Raw genomic sequence first — 23,155 nt, forward strand, 5'->3', positions numbered from 1 at the left:
ACGCAACAGTTTCCAAGCATTGATCATTTGTTACCCACGCTCCATACGCACTTGTACATCTATCCATTTGGAGGGGCTCCTTTTTTGCTGAGAAATAAACCCTTCGGCATTTAAGTGGTGGCAGGAGTGGCCCTTACGGTCCTTGAAAATCATTTTTAATTTTCCAATAGTCAGGGAAATACATTCGGATACATGACTGACCCAAAGACACTCTGAATTTTGCTTCTCTGTACCATTGTATTGCACTGAAGAACACCTTAACTAATGAAATACTGAACAAGCACATACTCAAATTCCTTCAGGATATTTCTAATAGACCAGGGAATCAACTCTGAAAGCGAACAGCTTCATTCATTTATCCAACACGTAAATAAATCAATTTGCTAAATTCATAATTATCAGACGGCAGGAGCAGCAGCAGCAGGGAAAATGAAATTGCCTCTCTCCAGTTTTGAGTCGAGCAGAGCTCGCATTTGAATAATTTCCATTTGCAGATGGTAGACAAATATAAATGCCTTATCCCAGGGACGAATCAACAAGCCATAAACAAGCCAAACGAGCAACGCCAAAGACTTGGCACAATGCAAAAAGGATTCTGCCTTCTGTTGCTGCTGCTGCTTCTGCGAATCCTGGTCGTGATGCCTCGCTCCTGTTTATTCTGCTGGTGTCTGCCTCTGTCCCTGCCCCAGTCCCAGTCCTGGTTGCGTCTCGACAAGTTTTTTTTTCTTTTCGCTGCTATGGTTTCAGCTGCTTCTGGCTCTGCTCTTGTTTGGGCCAGTGGTTTTGTCATTGTTTTTGGCTTGGCATTTGCTTTCGCTACTGCTATCTGGCCGCAAGGATTAATGGGGTCAATTTGGCTGTGACACGCACCCGCAGTCGTACTCGTACTCGTACTCGCAGTCGCAACGGGAATGGGAATGTGAACTGCAACTGGCCCATGAAACATGGCCACGGGATGCGGCTCATTTCACGCAGGCTGAGTGCACTGGCCATAGAGAGAGGCATAGCGAGGCAGCAGCAGCAGAAGCGGAAGCTGAACTCAACCCCAAAGACAAATATTCCATTTCAATTTACTCTTTTAAATTGCAAACTTTTGGGACAACTTAAAGTCCCCATGAATACACACACGCATACACACCCACACTCAGACACACAAGCAAGGATGAGCATACGCGAGTAAAAACTAACATTCCTTCGCCTCACACGCACATCCCCAATAACACGCAACAAGAGAAATGCGAGAAGAAAGTTGAAAAACGAACCCAACTGGGGACGACAAATTCAACATGTCAGCCATTAGAGCGAGCCAGAGAAAGAAAGGGAAAAGAAGGAGAGAAGGAGAAGGAGAAAGAGAGCTGTCACGAAGATGAAACTATTATCCACGGAAATTAGCGAGTTCCAATGACAAAAACACATGAAATGCAAAAACTTTTCGCCCTGCTTCAAGCTCAATTTCTAAATTGTTGTCGACATTGTTGCTGTTGCTGCCGCTGTTGCTTTTGTAGTTGAGGGTCCCTTGTTGTTTTCCCATAAGAGGTTTTGTCTCCTCATGAAACTCACTAATGCGCATTTAAGCACAACCAAACAACCAACAAAACCAAACCAAACCGATCCGAACCGAACCCGCCCAACCAGGCATGTGTAAAACTTTCAGTAGTTCCATTGAATACCAGTACGAGTGCGAGTATTTGTTGCATTCTGCTCCATATTTAATCCGTTTACTGCTATTGTCGTTGGCTTAAAAAAAATTCAAAATCATTTTATTAACAACAAATTTCATAGGTGTGCAATTTTGTGACTAAACTACGACAGTGGCTGGCTCTGGAAATACCATATTCAGATTATCCTAGGACCTTTACTCTTCTATCTCAGAACAGCAATTATATATTAAAATATTTAATTAATTATGTTTCTCAGAATTTCATAATGTATCCCATTCTCATTCCCTTTAGACGAGAATACGTTTCCATGCCTTAAATACAAGAAAAAATTGCAATAGAAAATAAATAACCTATGGAAAACATTTCTATACGAGTGGATCCTTTCTCTAAATGGCCAAATCGAACAGAAAAAGTGTCACTAAAGCCTTGGCAGTCCATACCTCTCGCTTGGCCATAAATAATTTCTGTTGCACTCACCAAATTTGTTTCCCATTTGCCAAGACAATCTCTTTAAGACCCGTTTATAGTAATGTGGATGTATATATGTGTGTGTGTAACTTTGTATCTATGTTTTTTTGTATCTTTATTCGAGTGTACATCTCGAATGACATGAGAATAGCCCAGAACGCTGTTTCCGCTTGACTTTCAGGCCATAAAACGACCGAAAGGGAAGGACCAGAGAAAGGAAAAAATTGAGGCACATAAAATATGCGTAAAATATATGCGCAAAAATAGTTGGGTCATCTAATGGCAGAGCCAAGTCCAGACCAAGATAATTGCGCGCGCCCGTCTTTGTCCTTTGTGCTTTGCATTTTCTATTTGGGAATCCCCAGACCTCTCAGCCCCTCAGCCCCATCTGCCGCCTCAGCCTCATCGCAGGGACGAAAGATACACTCAAAATTTTTACGACCCCAAATGGCATTAAATATCCAAACGTACTTGACGCGACTTTCTTGGCTACGTGAAGTTCTCAGCTCGGCTCAGGGTTCTGCCTGGCTGGGGTTCGGATATGTCTGGGTTAGTTTTTCCTAGTTGCAAGTGAGGCAGTGTGGCAGTGTGGCTGTGTGGCTGGGAGGGGGAGTGGTGGGATTGCTTTTATTGCCGGCCATCAAAAAATGTTAAAAGCCCGATTTCCATGCCCATTGTCTGCGACTGTAATTGCTTTGGCTTTGCTCCACTGAATGTGAGTGTGAGTGCTGAGTGCTGAATGGGGGCGAAGGAGTGCTCATAGGAGTCACAGATTCGCATTTCTGTTCTACATAAAGCAAAATTGATGGCTACTCGTATACTGCTCCTTAATAGACTTATTTGCATTACGACTTTGATTGTAGCCCGAAATAGCACAAAATAAAGTCTATAAAATTCAAAACAAATTTTGAAAAAGTGAAAACATTCAATGTCTTAAAATAACTCTTAAAAGGAAGACACTGTCTTTTAACATTACTATTCCATAACATTTTCTATAAAATATTGTCAACAGTATGTTTGTAACAGACAGATAACATTTTATGGAGTTCGGAAAGCCAATGGTCGAATTAACAGTGCATTAACAGAGCCTACAACCCAACTCACTTGGTTATTCATTAATTTAAAAGACACATGTAAAAATAAATGTTAATCGTTTACTGATCATTGAGCAATCCTAAAGTAATTTTTTTCCTTTGCATACTCAAACCAAAGTACCTTAATATGAATTCAGCTTAAGGCTTCAGCTTACAATTAAAAGGATGCCAGAATCTCATATCATGTCTCTCTCAATAACATATACTGTAAAAGTGCTGTTCTGTTAAGACAAAATTATGGTCTAATACATTCAGCTAACATTTTGTAGACTTTTCGGTTTAACATAAGTATGACCCACGGTTAAACTAACAGTGAACTAACAGACCGACAGAAGCTGCCGAAATTTATGAGCCAAAAGGTAATAAATGATTAATTTACAATTTCCTGTCAAAATTTGCACAATAGTTTTCAAAAATATGCCTTAACCCTATACGTTATCTTTGGCCCAATACTGATTACATTCTTGAATGCAAATAAATTGCAGCTTGACAATTTTAAATGTTGCCGCTTTCCCTGTAACCTCTCCTCGCAACTGACCCAGAAACGAGAGTCTCGGCTGAGAGAGCCGCAACCGAAGCCCACCGGGCGACAAAGCTACGAAAGAGAAACATAACCTGCCACACGAACGAACTGTCGACATCTTTGGATGCTGACACGAAGCGCTTAACTTCGTCCTTGATTCCGTCACCATCGGAGGACTGCTGCGACAATATGTTACGTTTACTATGGTCGCTTGACTGACTTGCCTCAGCTGCGGCACAGGCACAGGCAACGGCGTCGGCATCGGGACAAGCATCGGCATCGGCACCAGCATCGGCCACGCTATCCATCGAAGACAAGGCAGCTGCTTTAGCGGCTCCAGCTGCTTGAGAGCCAACCGTGTTTCCCTTCGTCACCCATGACATCAGCGAAGTACCTCTGCTGCGGCGCTGCCACTGCCACTGATGCAGTCGGTGGCGCTACCACTTCGGCTTGGCCACACGCTGAGCGTTGAGCCGCAGCGTCGGCGTCGGCGTCGGTGGCGGCCACGGCAAGTGGCCCCAGCATCAGTCTCGAAAATCCTTCTGTGCGTGCAGAGGTTGCTAACGCGCGCCCGTGCCAACGACCACGCGGCGTATACGCAACGCCACGCAGAAAAAGACGAAATTCGCGCGATAAGCGAATCTGCCCGAAAGTGTGAGTGAGTGCCCCCTTTCGTGTGGCGAGTGTCGAGTGTTTGCCCCTTGGCCGGTAGCCGGTGGCTGGTTGCTGGCCTGGTTGCTTCCCGTTTGCCGGGCGGGTCCGGGCCGCGCCGGGCCAGACTGGACCCAATGAACCATGCCAGAGGCATTGAACTGTGGCGCTGCCTGACTGGACCCCCGCTCCACGGCTGTTGAGTTGTTTTTGGTTTTGGTGCTGGATGGGATCGATGGCCATCGAAAAGTCTTAACAAGTGTGAAAGGGAGGGCCTGCGGCAGCCCTTTCCGCCTGATTATGGCTGCCTTTAATGCTTCTGACAGTTTGCTGCCCCCCGCCCCTTCCCTTTTTTGTGGCTCGGCTCTTCTGACCAGGGTTCAGATTTGAGCCTCCATGTTCACTTGTCTTCTCGAGTGCTGGCGAATTAATTAACATGACAATGACGAAGGTGAATTGCGTGTTTGTAAAATGCTCCAATCAGCCCTCGAAAGCATTTCGAATGAGCCGTCCTTTTTTCTCTGGTGATCCCTAACAAGTCTTTTGCATTTTTCGAGGCATTCACAAGTTTTTAATTAGACCCTTTGACAAATTACCGTTCGAAACACGCCACAATGGCCCGTAATTAAATGTTTATTGTTTGCGACTTTCGGGCTTGACTAGCGGCTGTTCCTGCCCCAAGACATGTTCCACGCCAGCCGACACTCTCGGCGTGCCTGATTGAAGCCACTCGATGGCACGGATCTAAAGGAGTGAGAAGGCAGATCTAATTGTTGGCTGTCGGACGACAGGGTGTGGCCGGGCCCCACTCAAGGACTCAAGGTGCTGGGATGAGTGCTGAATGATGATATGATATCATGTCGATGACTTCCACGAAAGTTGGAGTTGGGTGCAAATTATATCACGCTTGGGTAGAATCTCTTTGAGTGAATGGGGTATTTAGCAATCGGAGGAAAAGCTATGTTCAAAGCTGGATTAATTATCTATAATTTCCCATAATTAACTTCTCATTGATTTGATTTCAGTGCACTTCTTGGCTGCCATGGCAACCATCAGCATTTCTTTCTCTTTGAATTAATTTTGACTGAAAAGAAATGGGATATCTCAAGAACCTTGCTCCCTCTGTACAATTTTAAAAGGAAGTTAATGCCAAGATTTTCCCAAAATTTAATTTCTTCTCCATACATTTGATAGCCATTTTTATGGACATTATATATACACACTCTTCTAAGCTTCAATGTATTTCATTTTAATTTATTGCATGAAGAAAACTGTGTATTGCATGAGTATATGCTTTTATTCTACCAGAATTTATTCTTCTACTTCAACAAATATACCGAAATCTATCGGACAACTGTTTGTCTTTATTCGTTTTTTCTGTGTCCATAATTTCAATAGTTATAATAATCTATCATTGATCCTGTTCCAAATATATTTCAATCAAATGAATCCCAGATCCGAATTTATTAAATATTAACCTACTCAATGGGCTTGAACAATTTGAAAAAAGTAAAGTGCATTAAATCTTTTTAAAGTCCAAGCTTCTTTTATTCTTGTATTAGTCTAAGATTCACTTTGCCTTCACTAAACATTAGATTCCACTTTAAACAAAAGAATGCTATTTTGCCAAAATTTAAGTGTTACGCTTGCCGCATAAGAGAGTACAATTTTGATATATATATTATTTATAGAATATATAAATCAATATCACATTAAATTTTCATTCCGTGCTTCGTGCCGCTCCCCATAGCCTCGGGTTTGCTTTAAAGTTGTGCCATGGCAACGTGTACACAAGTCATGCTCCCCACCCTTCGACTCCCACTTTCGACTTTCCACTGCCCCCCATTCCCATCTACATACCCAGTCCCCCACTCGTGCTTTCATATTTGTCTAGCATTAGGGGTGAGGACTTTCAACTGCTGCTTCTGCCTCTGCCTCTGCTGCTTCTGATTCTGCTGCTGCTGCTGATTCTCCTGGTTCAAGTGTGGCCACTTAAACCCTTTTGACAATGTCAGCCATCAGGCTCAGATGATGGCGATGACGACGACGATGATGATGATGACGCTGACAAAGTGGATGATGATGATGTGGCTCAATTCAAAACAGCCGTCGCACAAGCAGCAGAAAAAACAAGCGAATCCTATGCATATGTATATGAATGGTTTTGAGTGTCTTTATGTGCGGCAAGAACATTGAAATTGAAAAAAATTACCGGTCCAAATATATCATCAAACAGAAAAAGTGGCAGAGCAACGATGTGTGGACGGCTTCCACTCACTTTACCTTGGGGTTGTTGCTGCCACAAGCGAGTATAGATATCCAAGTATTTAGCTAATTTGCTTTCGGAGAAATAAGCTCATCAAGCTAATACATATTTTAGGCAAACAATGCCCACGCAGAGGACAGGAATTGAAAATGAATCATTTCAAGTGAAATATTCCCTCGCAATCACTCAGATTCAAGTGGTAAATGCTTAGAGGGAGGCTGTACCCAATGCCACCATCAGGCAGCAGAAAGCAAAAAGCAGCCAGCAGTCGAGTATTTTGCAATAATAATTTATAAATGAATGAATAAAGGGCGCACAGCAGCCAAAGGCAAATAAAAATAAATAAATAAAAATGGCAATGCGGCATAAAATGTTCCGAGGAGCTGGCCCCATCCCGGTACCCGTTCCCGATCCCGTTCCCATCCGCAAAACCCCATCCCCATCCCCATTTCCATCCCGAGTGGGGAAACGGCGGAAATGTAACTGCGACGCGTTTATTTTATTGCGTATACGCGGCGCAGCAAAGTAGGCAACAATTTGTATATGAGCCTGTGTGAGTGTGGGGTGCTTTGTATTTGCTCATGTGTGCGTGCGTACATATGCCCTGCTTGCACGAGTATGTGATGTATGTTATATGGCAGCCACAGCAGCGGCTTAACTTATTTTCCACAAAATTAAACCATCAAAAATTTGCCAACAACAATGTGGGAATAATTTATTTGACTCATGTTGGTTCTCTGCCTCATCTCCACCTCCAGCCCTGGGCTCCCGCCACCATAGAAAGCCGCACCAAAAATAAAAAAAAACACTCACACATACAGAGTAAACCCACTCACACTGAAGAACTTGCATATTCGTACGAGTACGAGCATTCATATATACATATGTATGTATAGAGAGGGCAACCAGCAACAAGAAGAGAAACAACAAAGACTCTGGCGTTAGTTGCGGCTATGGTTATGTTGGTGACGCTGCCGCTGCCACAAAGGACAGCCCGCACACAGACACAGATACACGCACTATAGTGCGCCTGTGACCCACTCATGCACTTGACGCCACACGCATACATCGACAGCCACAACAACAAAGCTTCCGTCTTGTTCTTTTTTGGCCTAGGGGCTGCACATTTTTTGTTGCCGAAATTAAATAAACAGAGCAGCCGGCTAAACTGCCACGCCTCCTGTGCAGGCTCTGCGCTAGCCTCTTCCCGCCCTGCGATGCCGTGATGATGAATTGAGGATAATGCCGGCAGGGATTTAGGGAAAATAATGCACAAAACTCATCGCTGCTTTAGTTCTCAAGCTGGCAATTCATATTTTGTTTGTAGTACAGGCCTTGGAGTAAGAGTATATTGTATAACACAGTAAGAATTTCGATCAGAATTAATAGCCATCATTGAAGATCATCAACAAGATCTCAGAGACTAAAGTCGTTCAAGTTTGAATACCCTTTTATTCAACAATCGTTGGAATTGCCCCTCCAGATCAAATATGATTTAATGATTACATATTAATATGTTAATATATATCCATACGGATATCATATCTGCAGATTCAACCACTGAATACCAGGTACCTCGTTGTCGAGGCACTCGAGTATTTTTCCAGCCTCCTCCACGAACTTGGCTTTGAAAAGAGTTAAGCGTTTATTTATTTACATACATTTTCGTGCTCGTTGTTCATTTTGCCCTTTTTCCCTTTTCCGATCTCTCCACTGCTCGTGTTGGCCCGCGGGCTCTGTTTATTAAGTCTCGAGTGGCAAGTCCCACTCCTACTCCTACTCCTACCCCTAGTGCGAGTGCCAGTCCGAGTCCTAGTCACACTCCCACTGTTAGGCCATGTCCAAGACAAACTTGGTGTTGTTGTTGCTGCTGCCGTTGCCTTTGGCTTAAACACAGCCAATTTCATGCAAAGTTGGATGCGCCCCACGTCGCTGTCCTCCACGTCCGTGATGGATGACTTTTGACGCCAGGCAGCGTTTGGCGGCCAATTTGATTTGCGCCACACAGGCCAGACCAACTGGGGCTAAGGCTGAGGCTGAGGCTGAGTGTGAGGCCCAGGCCCAGGCATAGGCACAGGCTGAGGGCTTGCCAATGCCTGCAGCATACATCTGTCGATTTGTCAGACAGTTGGCGTCACAGTAGAATTTCTGTGCAGGCTTGGGAAGCCGGGGAGCGGCCCCAAAGTAGCCGGCAGTGTATTACAGATTGAGTTTTGAATTGTTAGCATTTTTGTGTGCCGGAGCAGCAGCGATGGATAACAAAGTAAGGGCGGCCGTGGCACAAGATGAATGTGTTGCGTAACTGGCAGACAATAGACCGATAATACAGCATTGAAGCTTAAAAGCCGTTTAAAGTCAGATGTAGAATGCATAAGAGATACTTCTTAATATGTAAATCAGCTTGTATGTGGACTTACGTCTTCTATTGTATATGATGTGGTTCTAAGTAATGGTTAAGCCCATTGTAGATCTGCAGAACTTCATATGTATCAGAGAAGGTACGACCTGAGATGGTGCAATGAATTGGAGTACTTATATGCATAAGTAGGATGTAAAATACAAACGATAGGTAATTTTTGGACATGAAATGGGAACTTTCCTTTTAACATTTAGTACCAAAACGTTTTCGTGATGAACAGGCCAAGATCTTGTAAGAATCTCTTCACTAACCTCGCTCACCGTTTATGAAAGCTGGCTTTTTTAATACATTAATCTGGTTAGCGAAGTGTTTTCATATCCACAGTGTTTTGGTTACCCTTTACCACCTGTCATAGCAAATTAAATCAGAGCCCGAAGCTGGATTTAGCTTCAGAAGTCCTTTACTCTGCCTTAGTCCCGATCAACTGTTCCGCTTCCATGTGGCTCACTCTGTGGCAGCTCGCTTAGCACAAAGACAATCCGCCTGACGTATACGCCACATGGGTCGCGCGTGACACGGCAGCAGCAAGCTGCGTGCTCCTGGGAGGCCCAAACCCACACCCGAACCATCCTGCCACCTGCTGTCTGGCCTGTCCCGACTTTAAGCCAATGCTAAGGCGGGCCTGTGCCAATGTCTGAAAGTCGACGAGACAGACATAAATTCCGAGAACATAACAGTATCTGGGGCAGAGCAAAGCAGAGGCAGCAGCAGCCATAACAACAGCAACAGCTCCGAGTGGAGCGGAGAACGATAAATCTTTAACGTGGATTTTGCATGTAAGCTAGCAAAAGTCTCCGCCACGGGATGATGCATGAGCCGAGCCGGGAATTTAATATGCACGCTCTCGCTCCCGCTCCCCAGTGCCATAAGCAACTCCTTGTTTAAATACTGCAGAACCGGAGCTGGCAGCAGTGAAAGTGCAGCGTTAATTTGCCCAATAAAATGCAGCCTGGAACACCCATCGTCCCAACCAAGAGGAACTAGCGTCGCGGCCATAAATATCAGCAGCAGCCCCCGAGCGGGGAAAAGAGCCATTCGTGACAAGACAAAGAAAGAAGGAAAGACGTCGGGGAAAGCCAGGGGACCGCAGCAGGAGCGTGCCGCATTTAGAGGCAGTCAAACTGCCAGCCGTCGGGCACATCGCTTCCTGCCTTCTGCTCCTGCCTTCCGCTGATGGTGCTGCTCCGGCTCTGAGCCGAGCATTTCCGTTTCTTATCGCGGCAATGTAAACGCGTTTCCGTTTAATGCTCAGCATCGGCATCAGGCACACCCACAGTTCCAGTCGCAGTCTGGGAGCGACATTAAACTAGAAGCTCTGGTCTGGATTACAAGTAAATTGGAAAGGATTTGAAGATGAGCCCGCAGTCGGCGGTGGTGCTGATGCTGCGCCTGCTCGGCGCCCTGCTTCTGGCCACTTTTAATGGTAAGTAGGCTGAATCGTAGCTTGATATTTATGAACACGATTAGCAGTAAGTCCCCCCTGCCCCGCCCATAAATGTCATAAGCGCCGGGCTATCGCCAGAGCTGCGATTTATATTCGCAAGCGATTTATTTGCACAACTATTTACGAGCCCTCGCATCGGCATCGGTGGCAGCCACGGTGGTAGCAGTGCAGCAGCTACATCAGCGCCAGTGGCAACAATTCAATAAATGCTGCAATTTGCACCGACAACAACCATAAATTTATCTTAAATGAACAAACATTTTTCTTGCAGCTTTGCCGCCTGCCTGGCAAATAAAATTCGATATGCAAAAGGCTTATCGTTGCCACAAAAGGCAGCAGCAACAACTATAATAAGTAATAACTAAAGCCTCGCACACACTCCCCTTACACCATTGCAATTCATTTCAATTCGTTGTACATAAGGGCCTAGTGCATAAAGGTCCCATCAAAATAGTAGCTAAGGGAAAAACTATAGCCATCTCAGCAAGTAAATTACGGAATTTGGTGAAGCATATTTGTCAAAATAATGTACATTTGTTTGCATTGAGGAGTCTCATATTTCATGTGCAAAGTGAAATATCTCAAATAAAAGGGAATAGCTCGGGCCAAAGAATGATGGATGGCGAAAATGTAAAGTTTCAATCAAAAGGCTACCATGAAAAATTGGAAATAAATTGCTGGATAATCTGAAAAGTCAACGTATGTACATATGTATGTGCGTCGGTCAGAAGACAAAGGAATTTTCTTCATCTATGTTTTTGATAAATGCTATCTAACTTAATAAATATGATACATGTGTTTTGCAAACATTAATCAGCAGCTTAACAATTAGAAGAAATATAAGCAAAAAAGGGTGCATAAAGAAAACTTTTGGCAATGCCAATTAAAATTTAATTATTCAGCAAAATATTCGGAATTCTATACCGAAAGTCGGACACGACTCTCGTCTCTACAAAGAGCACATTATATATATATAAATAAAATTTTCCTCATACTTAGAATTCGCAAAACACCATAAAAATCGTTTTAACTTTAATAAATTCTACTCGGAATTCTACAAATTCTACAAAAATGTATGGATTCAAAAGAGAATTGTGCGACCTTTCAAAGGATTTTTGTTTCGTGTCGATAGAGGGATATACCTGATATATAGAGTGACCCAAAGTTTACACTAGCGGTGTGTATATTGAATGAACTGTGCCTTACAATCAGGCACATGTGTTATGCCAATAAACAGATCTGAACCAATTAGGTCACTTTAAAAAAACGTAGCATTTGGAACAAAAGGTCGAGTGTAGGCATCTTTATCCTCATAGAAAATACCCCATACATTACAGTTTCATTGTGAAATGGAACTTTAAAACCTTCTCTGCATCCTTCTCTCAATGCATGAAGCAGTAAAACAACAATTTTTGTATTTTTCTGAACTGCTCGATAAGCAGAGATTTTCGGGTACTTATATGTTTGCACGAGTATGCATGGTGAAGTAGAAATCCCCAAGAGGGGACCCCCGGCGGGGTATATGAAAATATTTGCATGTGGAATACAATATTTTGATTTCGCTCTGGTCGCGCGCACTGCACGAGCCCAATAAAAATATGTCAAATGCAAATTATGCATATACTCGTAAATAAGAATAAATATATGAATCAACAAATAAATATGTCACATAAAAAGAGATATGCCCCACTTCCACATCCACCCGCGGCACCGCCCCCGCCACCGCCAGCATCTTTGTGTGAAAGTCAATTTGCTGTCGCCGCCCAAAAGTCGCGAGTGTCATAAACATGGCGGAATGTGCGTGAAGCCGCAGCGCCGCCCCGCGGCATGAGGCAGGCAAATAAATAAAAATCGAGCGTGAGCGCGGAAAATGCAAAATAATTGCATATTTATGTGAGCCCGACCACTGCTGCAGAGCATCGGAGTATCCGTGGAGCAGGGCACCAAAGGAGCTGCTGCGGGACGAGTGCAGCCATAAATCCCAGTCGAGTTGCTTCTTTTAATATGGCCCGAAATGCGCAAATGTCTGACTGCTCGTAACATTCGCCGGGCAGACGTCATCGTCATCGCTGGCCTGTCGGGCAGGAATTTATTTCAATTAAATAACTGCGCATTCAGGCATTTACTCAAAGAAAAGCCATTTCAAGGACAACGCGACCTCGAAGACTCTTCGAAGCAAGCAGGCAGCAGAACACTGAAATTCACTTGAATCCGATGACTGAAATGCTAAACTTTGGAGCCCTTGGACCTGCCGCAACAATACCACACAACAAATTCCGAGGAATCTGAAAATATAGACACTTTCATTAAAGTTCTGGGAAGAACCAATCTCCCCTGTACGACCAAACAAAGAATGGGGTTACATGTGCACTTAAGGTTGTGGCTTTCTTTTTAAATAATTTTCTACTGTACGTCAGTGAAAAGTATGACACCGACTGAATAATGGATCAAGTTTTAATATTTATCAATTATTTCTACCAATTCAGCTTCAAGCTTACACTGATGCCTCACTATTTGTAAGCGTTTTTTCCAGTTCGAGATGCCCAATCACGAGGTTTCTCATTCAATTGTTCCATTTAAATCGGAATAACAGAAATATTTGTAAGAAGCACACTCAAGTGGGTCGCCTTTCCGCACAATTAAAATTTAATACTTTGAAAGGACCTTAAAGATTGATTGCGCAACAATCAGCTCTCATGCCTCGCCTTTATTGCAACACCCACAGCATCCAGAGCACCCACAGCACACAAAGCCAACGAAATTAACTAAAAATCAGTCAAGAGAATGAATGGGATCGTTTTATCTGGTCGGTGGTCTTTGTCCTTTATCTTTGTCCGCTGCGGCGGAAGAGGAAGCGCGTTTGATAATGATAATAATAATAATGCCAACACTTGTCCATTGTTTTAGTCGCTGGCAAAAGCAGCAGCGGCAACAACAAGATGACACTTTAATAGCGCCACTGCGGAACTAAACAAAAACCAAAATCAGCGAAGAGTGGAAGTGGAAGGAGATTGGAGAAAGGCGAAAGCCGAAAGGAGGGTTCGTCGACTGCCGCCAGCTGTCATAATGAAACTGTCAAGGACAATGGGGGCGAACGGAAATACAAAGTATACGTGTGCCCCACCCACAATACCACTACACCAGAACACCTCCCCCATCCACTCGCCATCCGCCACTTTCCGGTGTCGGGGTCGGGTCCCAGTTTTGCGATAAAAGCGACAAACGAAATGCTGTCTGACGGGCAGAGGCCATTTATAAGAGCATCAGTTACAATAACACTGCTGCTGGACCAGGACCAGCAGCAGTAGCAGCAGCAGTAGGAGAAGGCGCAGGGCGTGGCTCCGGCTTTAACAAAAGCCGGGGCCATTGTCATAAATTAAAAATGAGGAAGTGTATGAAAATAAACAAAAAGCAAACAGCCGCATGGAACCAAAGCTCCAGCCGCAGCGGAAATACAAAAAGCGTTGATAAATAAATTTCTAACAATGCACACACACACAGACACACACACACACACACATAGCGAGCAGGGGACCAGAGTCAAATTCCACCGCAGACGAGGCAGCAGCAGAGGCGGGAACTGAGCACAGTCCAAGATAAGCAAGAGCCGAGTCAACGTCAACGCCTTCGCCTTCGCCATCGCCTTATGCCTAGGTCAAGATTTGAGACTACTCGAAACACTTAAAGCACTTTTCGTGGCCCTTAAAGCTACTCCAATACTGCCAGCCGTCCTCTTGCCCGGTGTCTGGTCGGCACCATGCGATATTCAACGCGTGCCACAAATTCGGAGGACGCGCGTATTCCGTAAATGTGCTTTATGGGTCGCAGCAGCCACAGCGACGCACTCACATGCCCTGTGCTCATCCATCCTGCCACAATTTGTGTCTGGCAGGGTCGCACATGCCACTGCAGCAGCAGCAGCAGTAGCAAGAGCCAGCCAGACCAGCTCACCAGCGAGCTCTTGCCAAGCACTGGCCAGCACCAATGGCCAAAGCCGCTGCGGCTCTGATGGAATTTATGAAAATACACTGTCTGGAAGACCAGCCAAAACAAATACACTCACTCACATTCCAACTGGAAGAGTCGACCAACCGATGCTCTTTCCATTTTATCTTAATTTAGAAAAATTACTGAAATAGCAAACAGTTCTTCGAATAGTTTAGTTTGCCATAAATCCGACAAATAAGGGTTAAAATGGGTTCCTTCTAAACAAACCACAGAGCTTAAAAATACATAGTTGGCCTCTAATCAGAACGAAGCACCACCTTAATTAAAAATATGTTGATCAAAAATTCCAAACTATTTATAATATTGTATAATTTATTCATGAAATAATCTCTCAACGTTCGAAAGCATTTAAAGGCAAGGCCAGGCTACCCCCCAAGTAATAAACTCATTCGCTCCAACCGAAAATGGGTCTGCGTACTGGGTAACCAAATACCAACAGCCATAGAGCACAGCCCCAACCTCAGTTTCAGTTTTAGCCCCGGCTTCAGGCGCATCCATTCGACGACAGTTTCCGTTCTGCTACGCTCTGACGGGGACCGTTGACCAGATCCCGGCATTTTATTTTATATTATGTACAAGATTTCGTTTCGTTTTTATTTGACTTGTTTTTTGTGGCTTTTTCGGCTTGCCCGGCACGTGCAGTTTTAGTCGTTGCTTAGCCGTGGTAGGTGGCCGTGGCCGGCTGTAGATTTTCACTCTAGATGGGACCGGCTCGGCTTTATTTTTGGCTTTTGGCTTTCGGCATCTGTTTAAATTAAAGATTATGCACAAGTAAAAAAAAGGGGCCGAGGAGTTAGGCGGGACGGGAGCCGGGCGAATCTGGCATTCAAAATTTAAATATGTGAACAAAGGACGACCTTGGCACCACGTGGCGTATGATGGATTTGGGACTGTGACGTCAATGCGAGCGGAATCAGACGCTCTCCTTTTGTTCGGCATCGTGTAAACAGGCAAAATGCTGCACATTGTCGCTCGAATACAATGAGCACAATAATTGTAATCATAATAAGCCATTTAGCACTTCAGCCTCCCCGCTCTGCCTTTGCCTGCATATTTATAATTCATATTCATATTGTTAATTCTTTGAGCACTCACCCACTTAGCCCCTCGGAAAGCCCTCTTCCGAGCTTCAGGCCCTGAGCTCCGAGCCGAGGGCAGCTGCCATAAAAGCATCATAAACATTTTACAGCAGTTGCAGCTGCAGCAGGAAACAGCGCCAGCAACGGAAACAGTCCCAGCACCAGCACCAGGACCAGAACCAGGACCAACCATTCCTCCCCCCATCATAATTGCAGTCAGCCATTCCACATTTTGGCCTAGTCCCCGAGCGGATGGCTGAGGGAATTAGGACGGCTTTGGCCCTATTGTCGGAAAGTGTGTGTAGAAGGTTCTTCAAGCATTTAAGCCGGGGACACTTTCCGAGCCGAGTGTTTGTTCTTTTTTTTAGTGGGCCCTTTGATCCCGTTGCAAATATTTAAATAGGCTTAAAATAGGCTCCCCTCTCCCGAATTCCTGGAAATAGCACACCATGCATAAATTTTATTGAAGATTCTTTCTGGGAGCTCGTCTGAGTCGATGCCAATGATGATTGCTCCGTGTATACAAATCGATATGTGATTGGCCTTGTACGGTATAGGGTATCTGGGCAATTCTGCGAACAGCCCTCGCTCCCATTGTTCCACCGCTTGTTAGCCTCAGGTGTAAATTACAAATCTGAGCAGAGCATAATGAATGAGCCAGTCGAGCCGTACTGGCAAAAGAGGCGACTAAATGAAATGAAATCGCAGTGAAAACGCTTTCATTAAACATGCCAGAATGGGAGGTGCAAAAGTTTTCCGTTTCCCATTTTCTGGAGGGGGAGGCCAAGGTGGAGACGGAGATGGAGATGGAGGCAGCGCGACAAACTGCGGCCAAGTTGATTAGAAAGCGGAGGAGAGAGTCTCGCCTGGGACTGTCAGGCAGTCAGGCAGGCAGGCAGGCGGCAGCCTAATGAAAAACTTGGAAATTTACGGTCAACGAGTTGTCAAAGCGGCGTACAAAGCGCCACCACTCCAGGACCAGGAGCAGGACCAGCACTGGGACCAGCAAGGCTATGCCCATAGTTTCAGACGCCAAGTCAAACAATTAAGCCGGGCCATGTTCCAATGGGCAGGCAGGGAATCAGGAGGCACGGGGAACGAGGCATGGGGCAGGAGGCGGTTTAAATAAATAATTGCCATCGAAATTAAGCAATGGGCAGCCTGGTACAAGGGGACCTGCTGATGGGAACTGAAAACTGGGCGTTGTAATCTCGTCGGACCAGGACGAGCAAGGAACGAGCGAGGAAAAGCGACGACGTCGAGGACATGGCGACAAGGTAATGCGCGGACACGGACACGGAAGCGACTCTGGGGCACAGCGATAGCAGGAGTAATGACAGGAAGTCCTGATAAAGGAGACAAAGAAAACGCATGCATTAACACAGATAGCGGCCAGGCGAAAAAGCTGACACTGAAGGGCAAAAAAGAGGAAGCGGAGAGCGGTGGAGCTGGATGTGGACGTGGAGGGACAGTTGGCAAAAGGTTCATTAGCGCTGATCGAGAGGCTCCCCCAAATGGCGGAAACTGGCAGGCCAAATGAGCCCTCTGATATGGCTCTATCTGTGGGAGTGGGTGTCCTTTTCTGGACAATGGCCAAGAGGAGGCCGCACATGCACATGGGGCCCCACACGCTCCTGAAACGAGCATTCACTAACTCATTAATAATTATAGCCTCATCGGAAATGGCGGGCTGCTCTGCCAAAGAGCAAATATTAAATTGCAATCAAATGTTGCCTCAATTTTAATGCGAGCCGCAAAAACCTTTTAGGCCCATGTCCAATCCTCCGAAACCCCCCGGAGCAAATGGGAGAAGTTAATGCCAGTGCGGCACATTTGAAAAGAGGGACAGATTACAACACAATTTAGTGCTAGAGAAGGCAATGTGAGACCAAACGACGTAACACAATGAATACAGAAAAAACAAAAAAAACAGCATCTAATCCTGAAGTGCACAAGAAATCAAGTCTTACATCCTTTACGATGATCCTACCTTTCCATAGCCCATTTCCATTGTAAAGTTTGCCAGATGCCAGAGGTCGGAGGCTAATTGCCAGTTCGTCAGCACAGATTTCGTGACAATCGCATCTGTCACGTGCTCATCTCTAGCTTACACACACACACAGCAAGGCAGCAAGGGACGTACATATGTGTTCACGGACATTTTGGCGACCCAATCTTGATGCTATCATCAATTGTCAAATAACCAACTGTGTGAGATTTGCGCACCAGCTGTGGCCAGAAGCGTTGAAGCATTCATGGCACTGCAAATCAACGGGCAGAGACGCAGACTCATGCTCATATGGCCATGCCACCATCTCACTCAGGCACACGCACACGCTCACGCTCACGAGATAGGGACACACCCATATGGGACTCCGCCCTCTCCCCCAGAACAGCTCACTTTGTGGGTTATTTGTTTTGGTCATACGCTCATTTCGCCCGTGCTAGGGAAATCGAATGCAGGAGTGACCCAAAAGCTTAGGGAAACCAAAAAAAAAGGCGGAGGGGAGAGCAAAAAAGGACCAGAAAGTAGGGAAAAGGCAAAAAGGTTCGACTAAACGAATCCTTGAACAAATCGAGAAGTGCACAAAAATCAAGAGCAGCAGAGTAAACAAACGAAAGGGGAACCACAAATGTACAACGGACATCAAGCTACCAAAACCGAATCATGGCCAAAGGTTGTATCTGCTGCTCCTCTGACTCTGACTCCGACTCTGCCCCATCCCCATCTCCATCCTTATCCTTATCCTTCCACAGCTCCTGTTTGTGCTGCTGCCAAAAACCCAAACGACGAGCAACCAGAAACCAGAAGCAACGAGCAACGAGCTGAGCAATCGTAAATCTTCTTATGTGCAGCAGCATTTTAACGATAATTTGCTTTATTGGAGCAGTTTAGATTTGGCCAGCGGAGCGGGCCGGACCACCAGTCAACCGACAACTGGAGCGTACCCGTGTGTCCATACTCCGGTCTTCACACTCCCTCTCCCACTCCCCCAATGCCCCTGCCTAATCCTTCCAGGAGGGAGCTGGTTGAATAGTTTTTGGCATCCCCTTTGAATGTTTGAACCGTTTCCGTTTAAATGGTTTTTATAGCAAATTTATGTAGAGGAAAACACTTTTAAGGTTGACCGAAAGGACATACGCAGAAATCCATAAAAATAGCTCGGTCGCAACACACATGCGACACAAGGCCCAAGCTCGAACGAGACCCAGAACCAGACCCAGACTCAGACCCATGCCGGTCATTCGTGTTACCCGTTCGGCGACTGCCGTTTAAGGTGTGAACAAAGATTTGCCACTTTTGCTGGTCATTTGGCCCTGGTTTCGGTCTCGGTCTGTGTCTGTGTCTGGGTCTGGGTCTCAGCTTGGTCCCTGACCGGTGCCGGTGCCGGTGCCTCAATATGTGCCATGAATAATGGCCGGGCAAATTGCTCAGCAGCTTTCCAGCTAACTGGATTGCAGCAAATTGCCCAGTTGACCAGACTGCCACACTGCAGTCAGACAACCTGCTAATGTTTCGTCGCTTCTGCTCCTCCAATTGTGCTGTACGAGGGTGGGTAGTGTTGTAAAAATGTTACCACATCATTTGCAGTAATTACCTCGTCACTTAGCAATTGACTTTGAAAAGGTACACACACACATATATATATATATGTACTGTCAGCGATGACTTGTCACCTTAGTCGGTGCTGATGGCTTTCAGCTTAAGCAATTGTATGTTAATTATATCAAGTGCTCTCTGGCGGGCTGCAAAGAATAAAGGGTCGAGCGTCAGGCTTAACCTGTCACAGTAAAGACACGAAGTTCTTATTTGATTTGATTGATTTCTGAGGATTGCAGAATGTCTTGAAGCCAAGATGCGTATCATTCATTCTTAATTCTACTCCAACTACAGCCTACGTCTCTGTCTGTCTAAGTGTAATAACTCAATTCAAATGCGTTCGACCGCATTTAATTAAAATATTTTATTAATTTATATCACCAAACAGGCCACAGGCCATATCGAAAGCCATATAGCACTGTATGCATACGAAGGCGAAATGTGAAAAATGACAGAGCTTCAGAAGCCACATAAATTCACAGCAAAAACAGTAGGGATATACTTTAATTACATTTCTTTATAAAAGCCGAGTTGGCAGCGCACTTGGCCAAACCATTATTTAAGTATATAAATAAATTACAATTTTACATTAAGCCAAAAAGGAAATTCCATGTAAATTTAAATCGCATACGACCCATCACACATTCTCTCTCTCTGGCAAAAATGACAAAAGGAATATGAAAACTACCGTTGAGGAGTCTTTTTTGGTCTTTCATATCTTCTCTGACTTCTATTAAGAATTAATTCATTGCATTCTTTCACTGAGAAAAAGTTTCATTCCAACAACAAATGAATTTCGTGAGCCAGAGAATAACTTCTTTTCTCGGCCATTCTGCGAGAGGATCAATATCTCTATTGACCTATCCTTGAATATTGTGCGGATACATGATTCTGAGTGACTTTTTCCCTCAGTGTTTCTTAAACTTACAGTCCGCATGCCGCGTCCTCGGAGGCGTCCAGTGTTGACATTCCATTCATAATAAAGAAATCTCCGTGTTTGCCAAGGAGCTATATACGAACAAGGGTGAGACTCAAGCGTAGTCCGAGTAAATATTCCCTTTGTTACATTCCCTACGTTGCCTTCCACTCTGCTATTGCTGTTGCTGTTCGTCCTTTTGATGCACTGTACGGCTATTGCGAGAAACTTCTTTACCGACCCTGGGATTGGATTATGTTAAGCATTCTGCCAGGCGTACCACCCACCCACATGGAGCGAGGGTTATTTCAGTGGTACTCTGGTAATCTCATACTACCTATAGCCCAGCCATTACTAAATTTCCACTGCTCCCCTTCGACTTATGGAACTGCTGAAGCTTCCCTTGCGCTGGCTCGAATTGCCTTGAGGCAGGTTTGGTCGAGTCTGGTCTGGCCTTTCGCCGGCATAAATGTCAACCACTGTTTGTTATTGTTGTTGCTGTTTGTGTTGTAGCAGCCACTGTGGTGGTGCCACTGCTCTCGCTGTTGCTGCTGCAGCTGCTACTGCTGCAAGTGTGACTGCGGCTCTTGCTGTCAACAATGCCTGACGCCAACAATGTGACCGCCGTGCCATGGGCACTTCCTAGCGCCAAGACTTTACCACCGAGGGCCACTCAAACTTCCACAGTCACACACACCATCTCACTCGCAAACACTGCCTTCCACCACATGTTGCGTATACGCCACGTGTGTCTCACTGCGGCAGTTGTAATTGTAATTATTTTCGCTATTCGCCCAGATTTGTTAAGCCATTAGGCAACAGGTCGGCAGCAGCAATATTACACGTAGTTCTCCCTCAGTGGGGCACATCATATTATGGGATTGGGTGTGATGAAGGCGCTCGTATTCTGCTTGACTTCTCTTCACAGCCAACGTACAGTGGGGCCTTCGGGCTTTTCGGCTTTCCCAATAAATAACTTTTGAACGAAAAAAGAAATTTCCATTAAATACACTAAAATTAAAAGATAAATCTTTCAAAATGAAATCTGCCCGTGAACATGGAATAGTATAAAAGTTGACTAAAGTGCCTGAAAATCAAATTTTCTTAAGATTTTCAAAAGTCTTGCGTATATTCAAGTTATCTAAAGCGCTTACTCAGGAAGTGACTTTTTCCACCTCTTTTCGGCTGCGGCCCCACTGTACGCCGTCGCCGTCCCCTTGGGATGGCATAATTAAATTCATTTATGCGCGACCCCTCGAAGTGCCAACTTTGGCCATAAAAACCCCAAAATAACCATAATAATGATAATAATATCAATAACAACGAGAATTACTTGGCAATAGTTGAGCGCGCTTCATAAAAACCAGCTGTTAATATTTTTCCATTTTCATATCAACGTTTGTGTATATATGTACATTAGATAGAGAAAGACAGACATCGACTGAGAAAGAGAGAGAGAGCAAGACTCAGAGGAGGACAAAAATATAAATTTTTGCTGTCTGCGGTGCCATAAACTGCACATCAGGCAAATGTTAATGGGCGTATAAAAAATTTAACCTCCGCTTAACGAGGCATCTATTGCAAATTGATTCATAAACAATTAGTTGATCAGACCACTTAAAGTTGGGCCAATGCCATCAAAATTCGGCTAAGAAAATAAAATAAGTGGTTCTCTATATACAATATAGTAACAATTTCGATGGTGAGGGCAGAGGCAGACGACATATTATTCCCTCAATTTAATACGACAGTTCCAAAAATTGTTATCAGGATTAAAAACCCAGCCAACTCTCTCCTTTTCGATGGAGATTAATTGTATTAATCAGCTCAAATTTTTATATTTTAGTTCAAGAAATTATAGATGAGTCAATGCAAAACAATTGCAATTTACCAATTTACTGGATTTTCCAATGATGCAACTCCTAGAGTTATTCAAAAGAGACGGGAGGCCTGCTTGAGTAAAGATTTTATTCAATAATTATTCCCCTGCAATAATCATTTTAAATATTTCATCCTTTGCTCTACTTTCAGTTGCAGGGCCTTCAACTGAAGCACTTGGGTTTTTTTTACTTCCTCACTTGTCCTGTGCTAAATCATTGTTACACCGCTCCGCTTAAAGTTGATCCTTTCCATTTATCAATGGCAGCTCCTTGGAGCGCTCTCTGCGAAATATGATTTATGTGTCCCGGGGCGCTTGACTACCCGAACCGGATGAGGGAAGGGGGAGGACCGCTTGAACTGTCGAAAGTTGTAAGTGTTGCCAAAGCAGCTTTCTGTTGCTACTAAACGAAATCGAAATCGAAATCGAATGCCAACCTAATGGCCGTTGGGCAGACAGCGCGCATAATTTTACACGCAGACGGCCGGATGGATAGACGGCTCGTTTGTCTGGCAGTAGTTGCTCCGTTTTGCTCCTCTTTTCTGTTTCCTCTCGTCTCTCTCTCCCTCTATCTCTCTCTCACTCTCTATTAGCACGAAGAAAATTTGAAATTATAATTCCGTCCGGCTAGGCGGCAAACTTCTGCTGCCCTCCGCCATCCGCCGTCCGCCATCCGCCGTCCCTCGTCGGGTGTCCGCTGTCTGGCATGGCTCAGTTGGCGTTGGCGCCGACCCATAAATATAAATTTGATTTTTTATTCAGGCTTTGATATGTGAACACCAACACTTTGGCCAACTTTTCGCATCTCATCCAGCCTCGGATCATGTTACAGCTGTCAAAACTAACAGAGCCCACACTACGAGTACGTTCATGCCATATATCGCACAGACCAAAGCTTTAAATGCCGCTCTGCCTTTTCATTTGCATCATTTCGATTTGCATTATTGGTCATAAAATGTGTCCAAACTTTGGCCGTAAAATCAAATCGTTTAATTCAAAAAGTCGTTAATTTTATTTCTCTCAGCTCAATGACAGTAAATAGAAGGAATGATTGTTTCAACGCCTCGTTCTTTTGCTTGAATAGCGATACGCTTTTTGAATTAAATCTTGATTTTGATCATTGACTTTAAATTAATCGAATGCGAA

The 23,155-nt window shown here is 44.6% G+C and overlaps 1 protein-coding gene across 6 annotated transcripts in view; it reads left to right on the forward strand.

Moving 5' to 3' along the window:
* The first annotated feature begins 4,259 nt into the window (after positions 1-4,259).
* The window catches only part of beat-Vc (beaten path Vc), a 39,870-nt gene continuing 20,974 nt past the window's right edge, over positions 4,260-23,155 (forward strand). For 2 of the 6 annotated variants that reach the window (XM_015181759.2, XM_033385949.1), the window contains exons 1-2: positions 4,260-4,400; positions 9,864-10,505. In XM_015181759.2, coding sequence (XP_015037245.1) covers positions 10,436-10,505 — 70 coding nt within the window. In that variant the 5' untranslated portion in view covers positions 4,260-4,400; positions 9,864-10,435. Of the gene's footprint in view, positions 4,405-9,198; positions 10,506-23,155 lie in introns of those variants that run through there. The other 4 variants (XM_015181758.2, XM_001358483.4, XM_033385947.1 and 1 more) reach the window with 4 other exon arrangements.

The sequence above is a fragment of the Drosophila pseudoobscura genome, chromosome 2 (genome assembly GCF_009870125.1).
Source record: "Drosophila pseudoobscura strain MV-25-SWS-2005 chromosome 2, UCI_Dpse_MV25, whole genome shotgun sequence".
In the NCBI taxonomy this organism is placed as follows: domain Eukaryota; kingdom Metazoa; phylum Arthropoda; class Insecta; order Diptera; family Drosophilidae; genus Drosophila; species Drosophila pseudoobscura.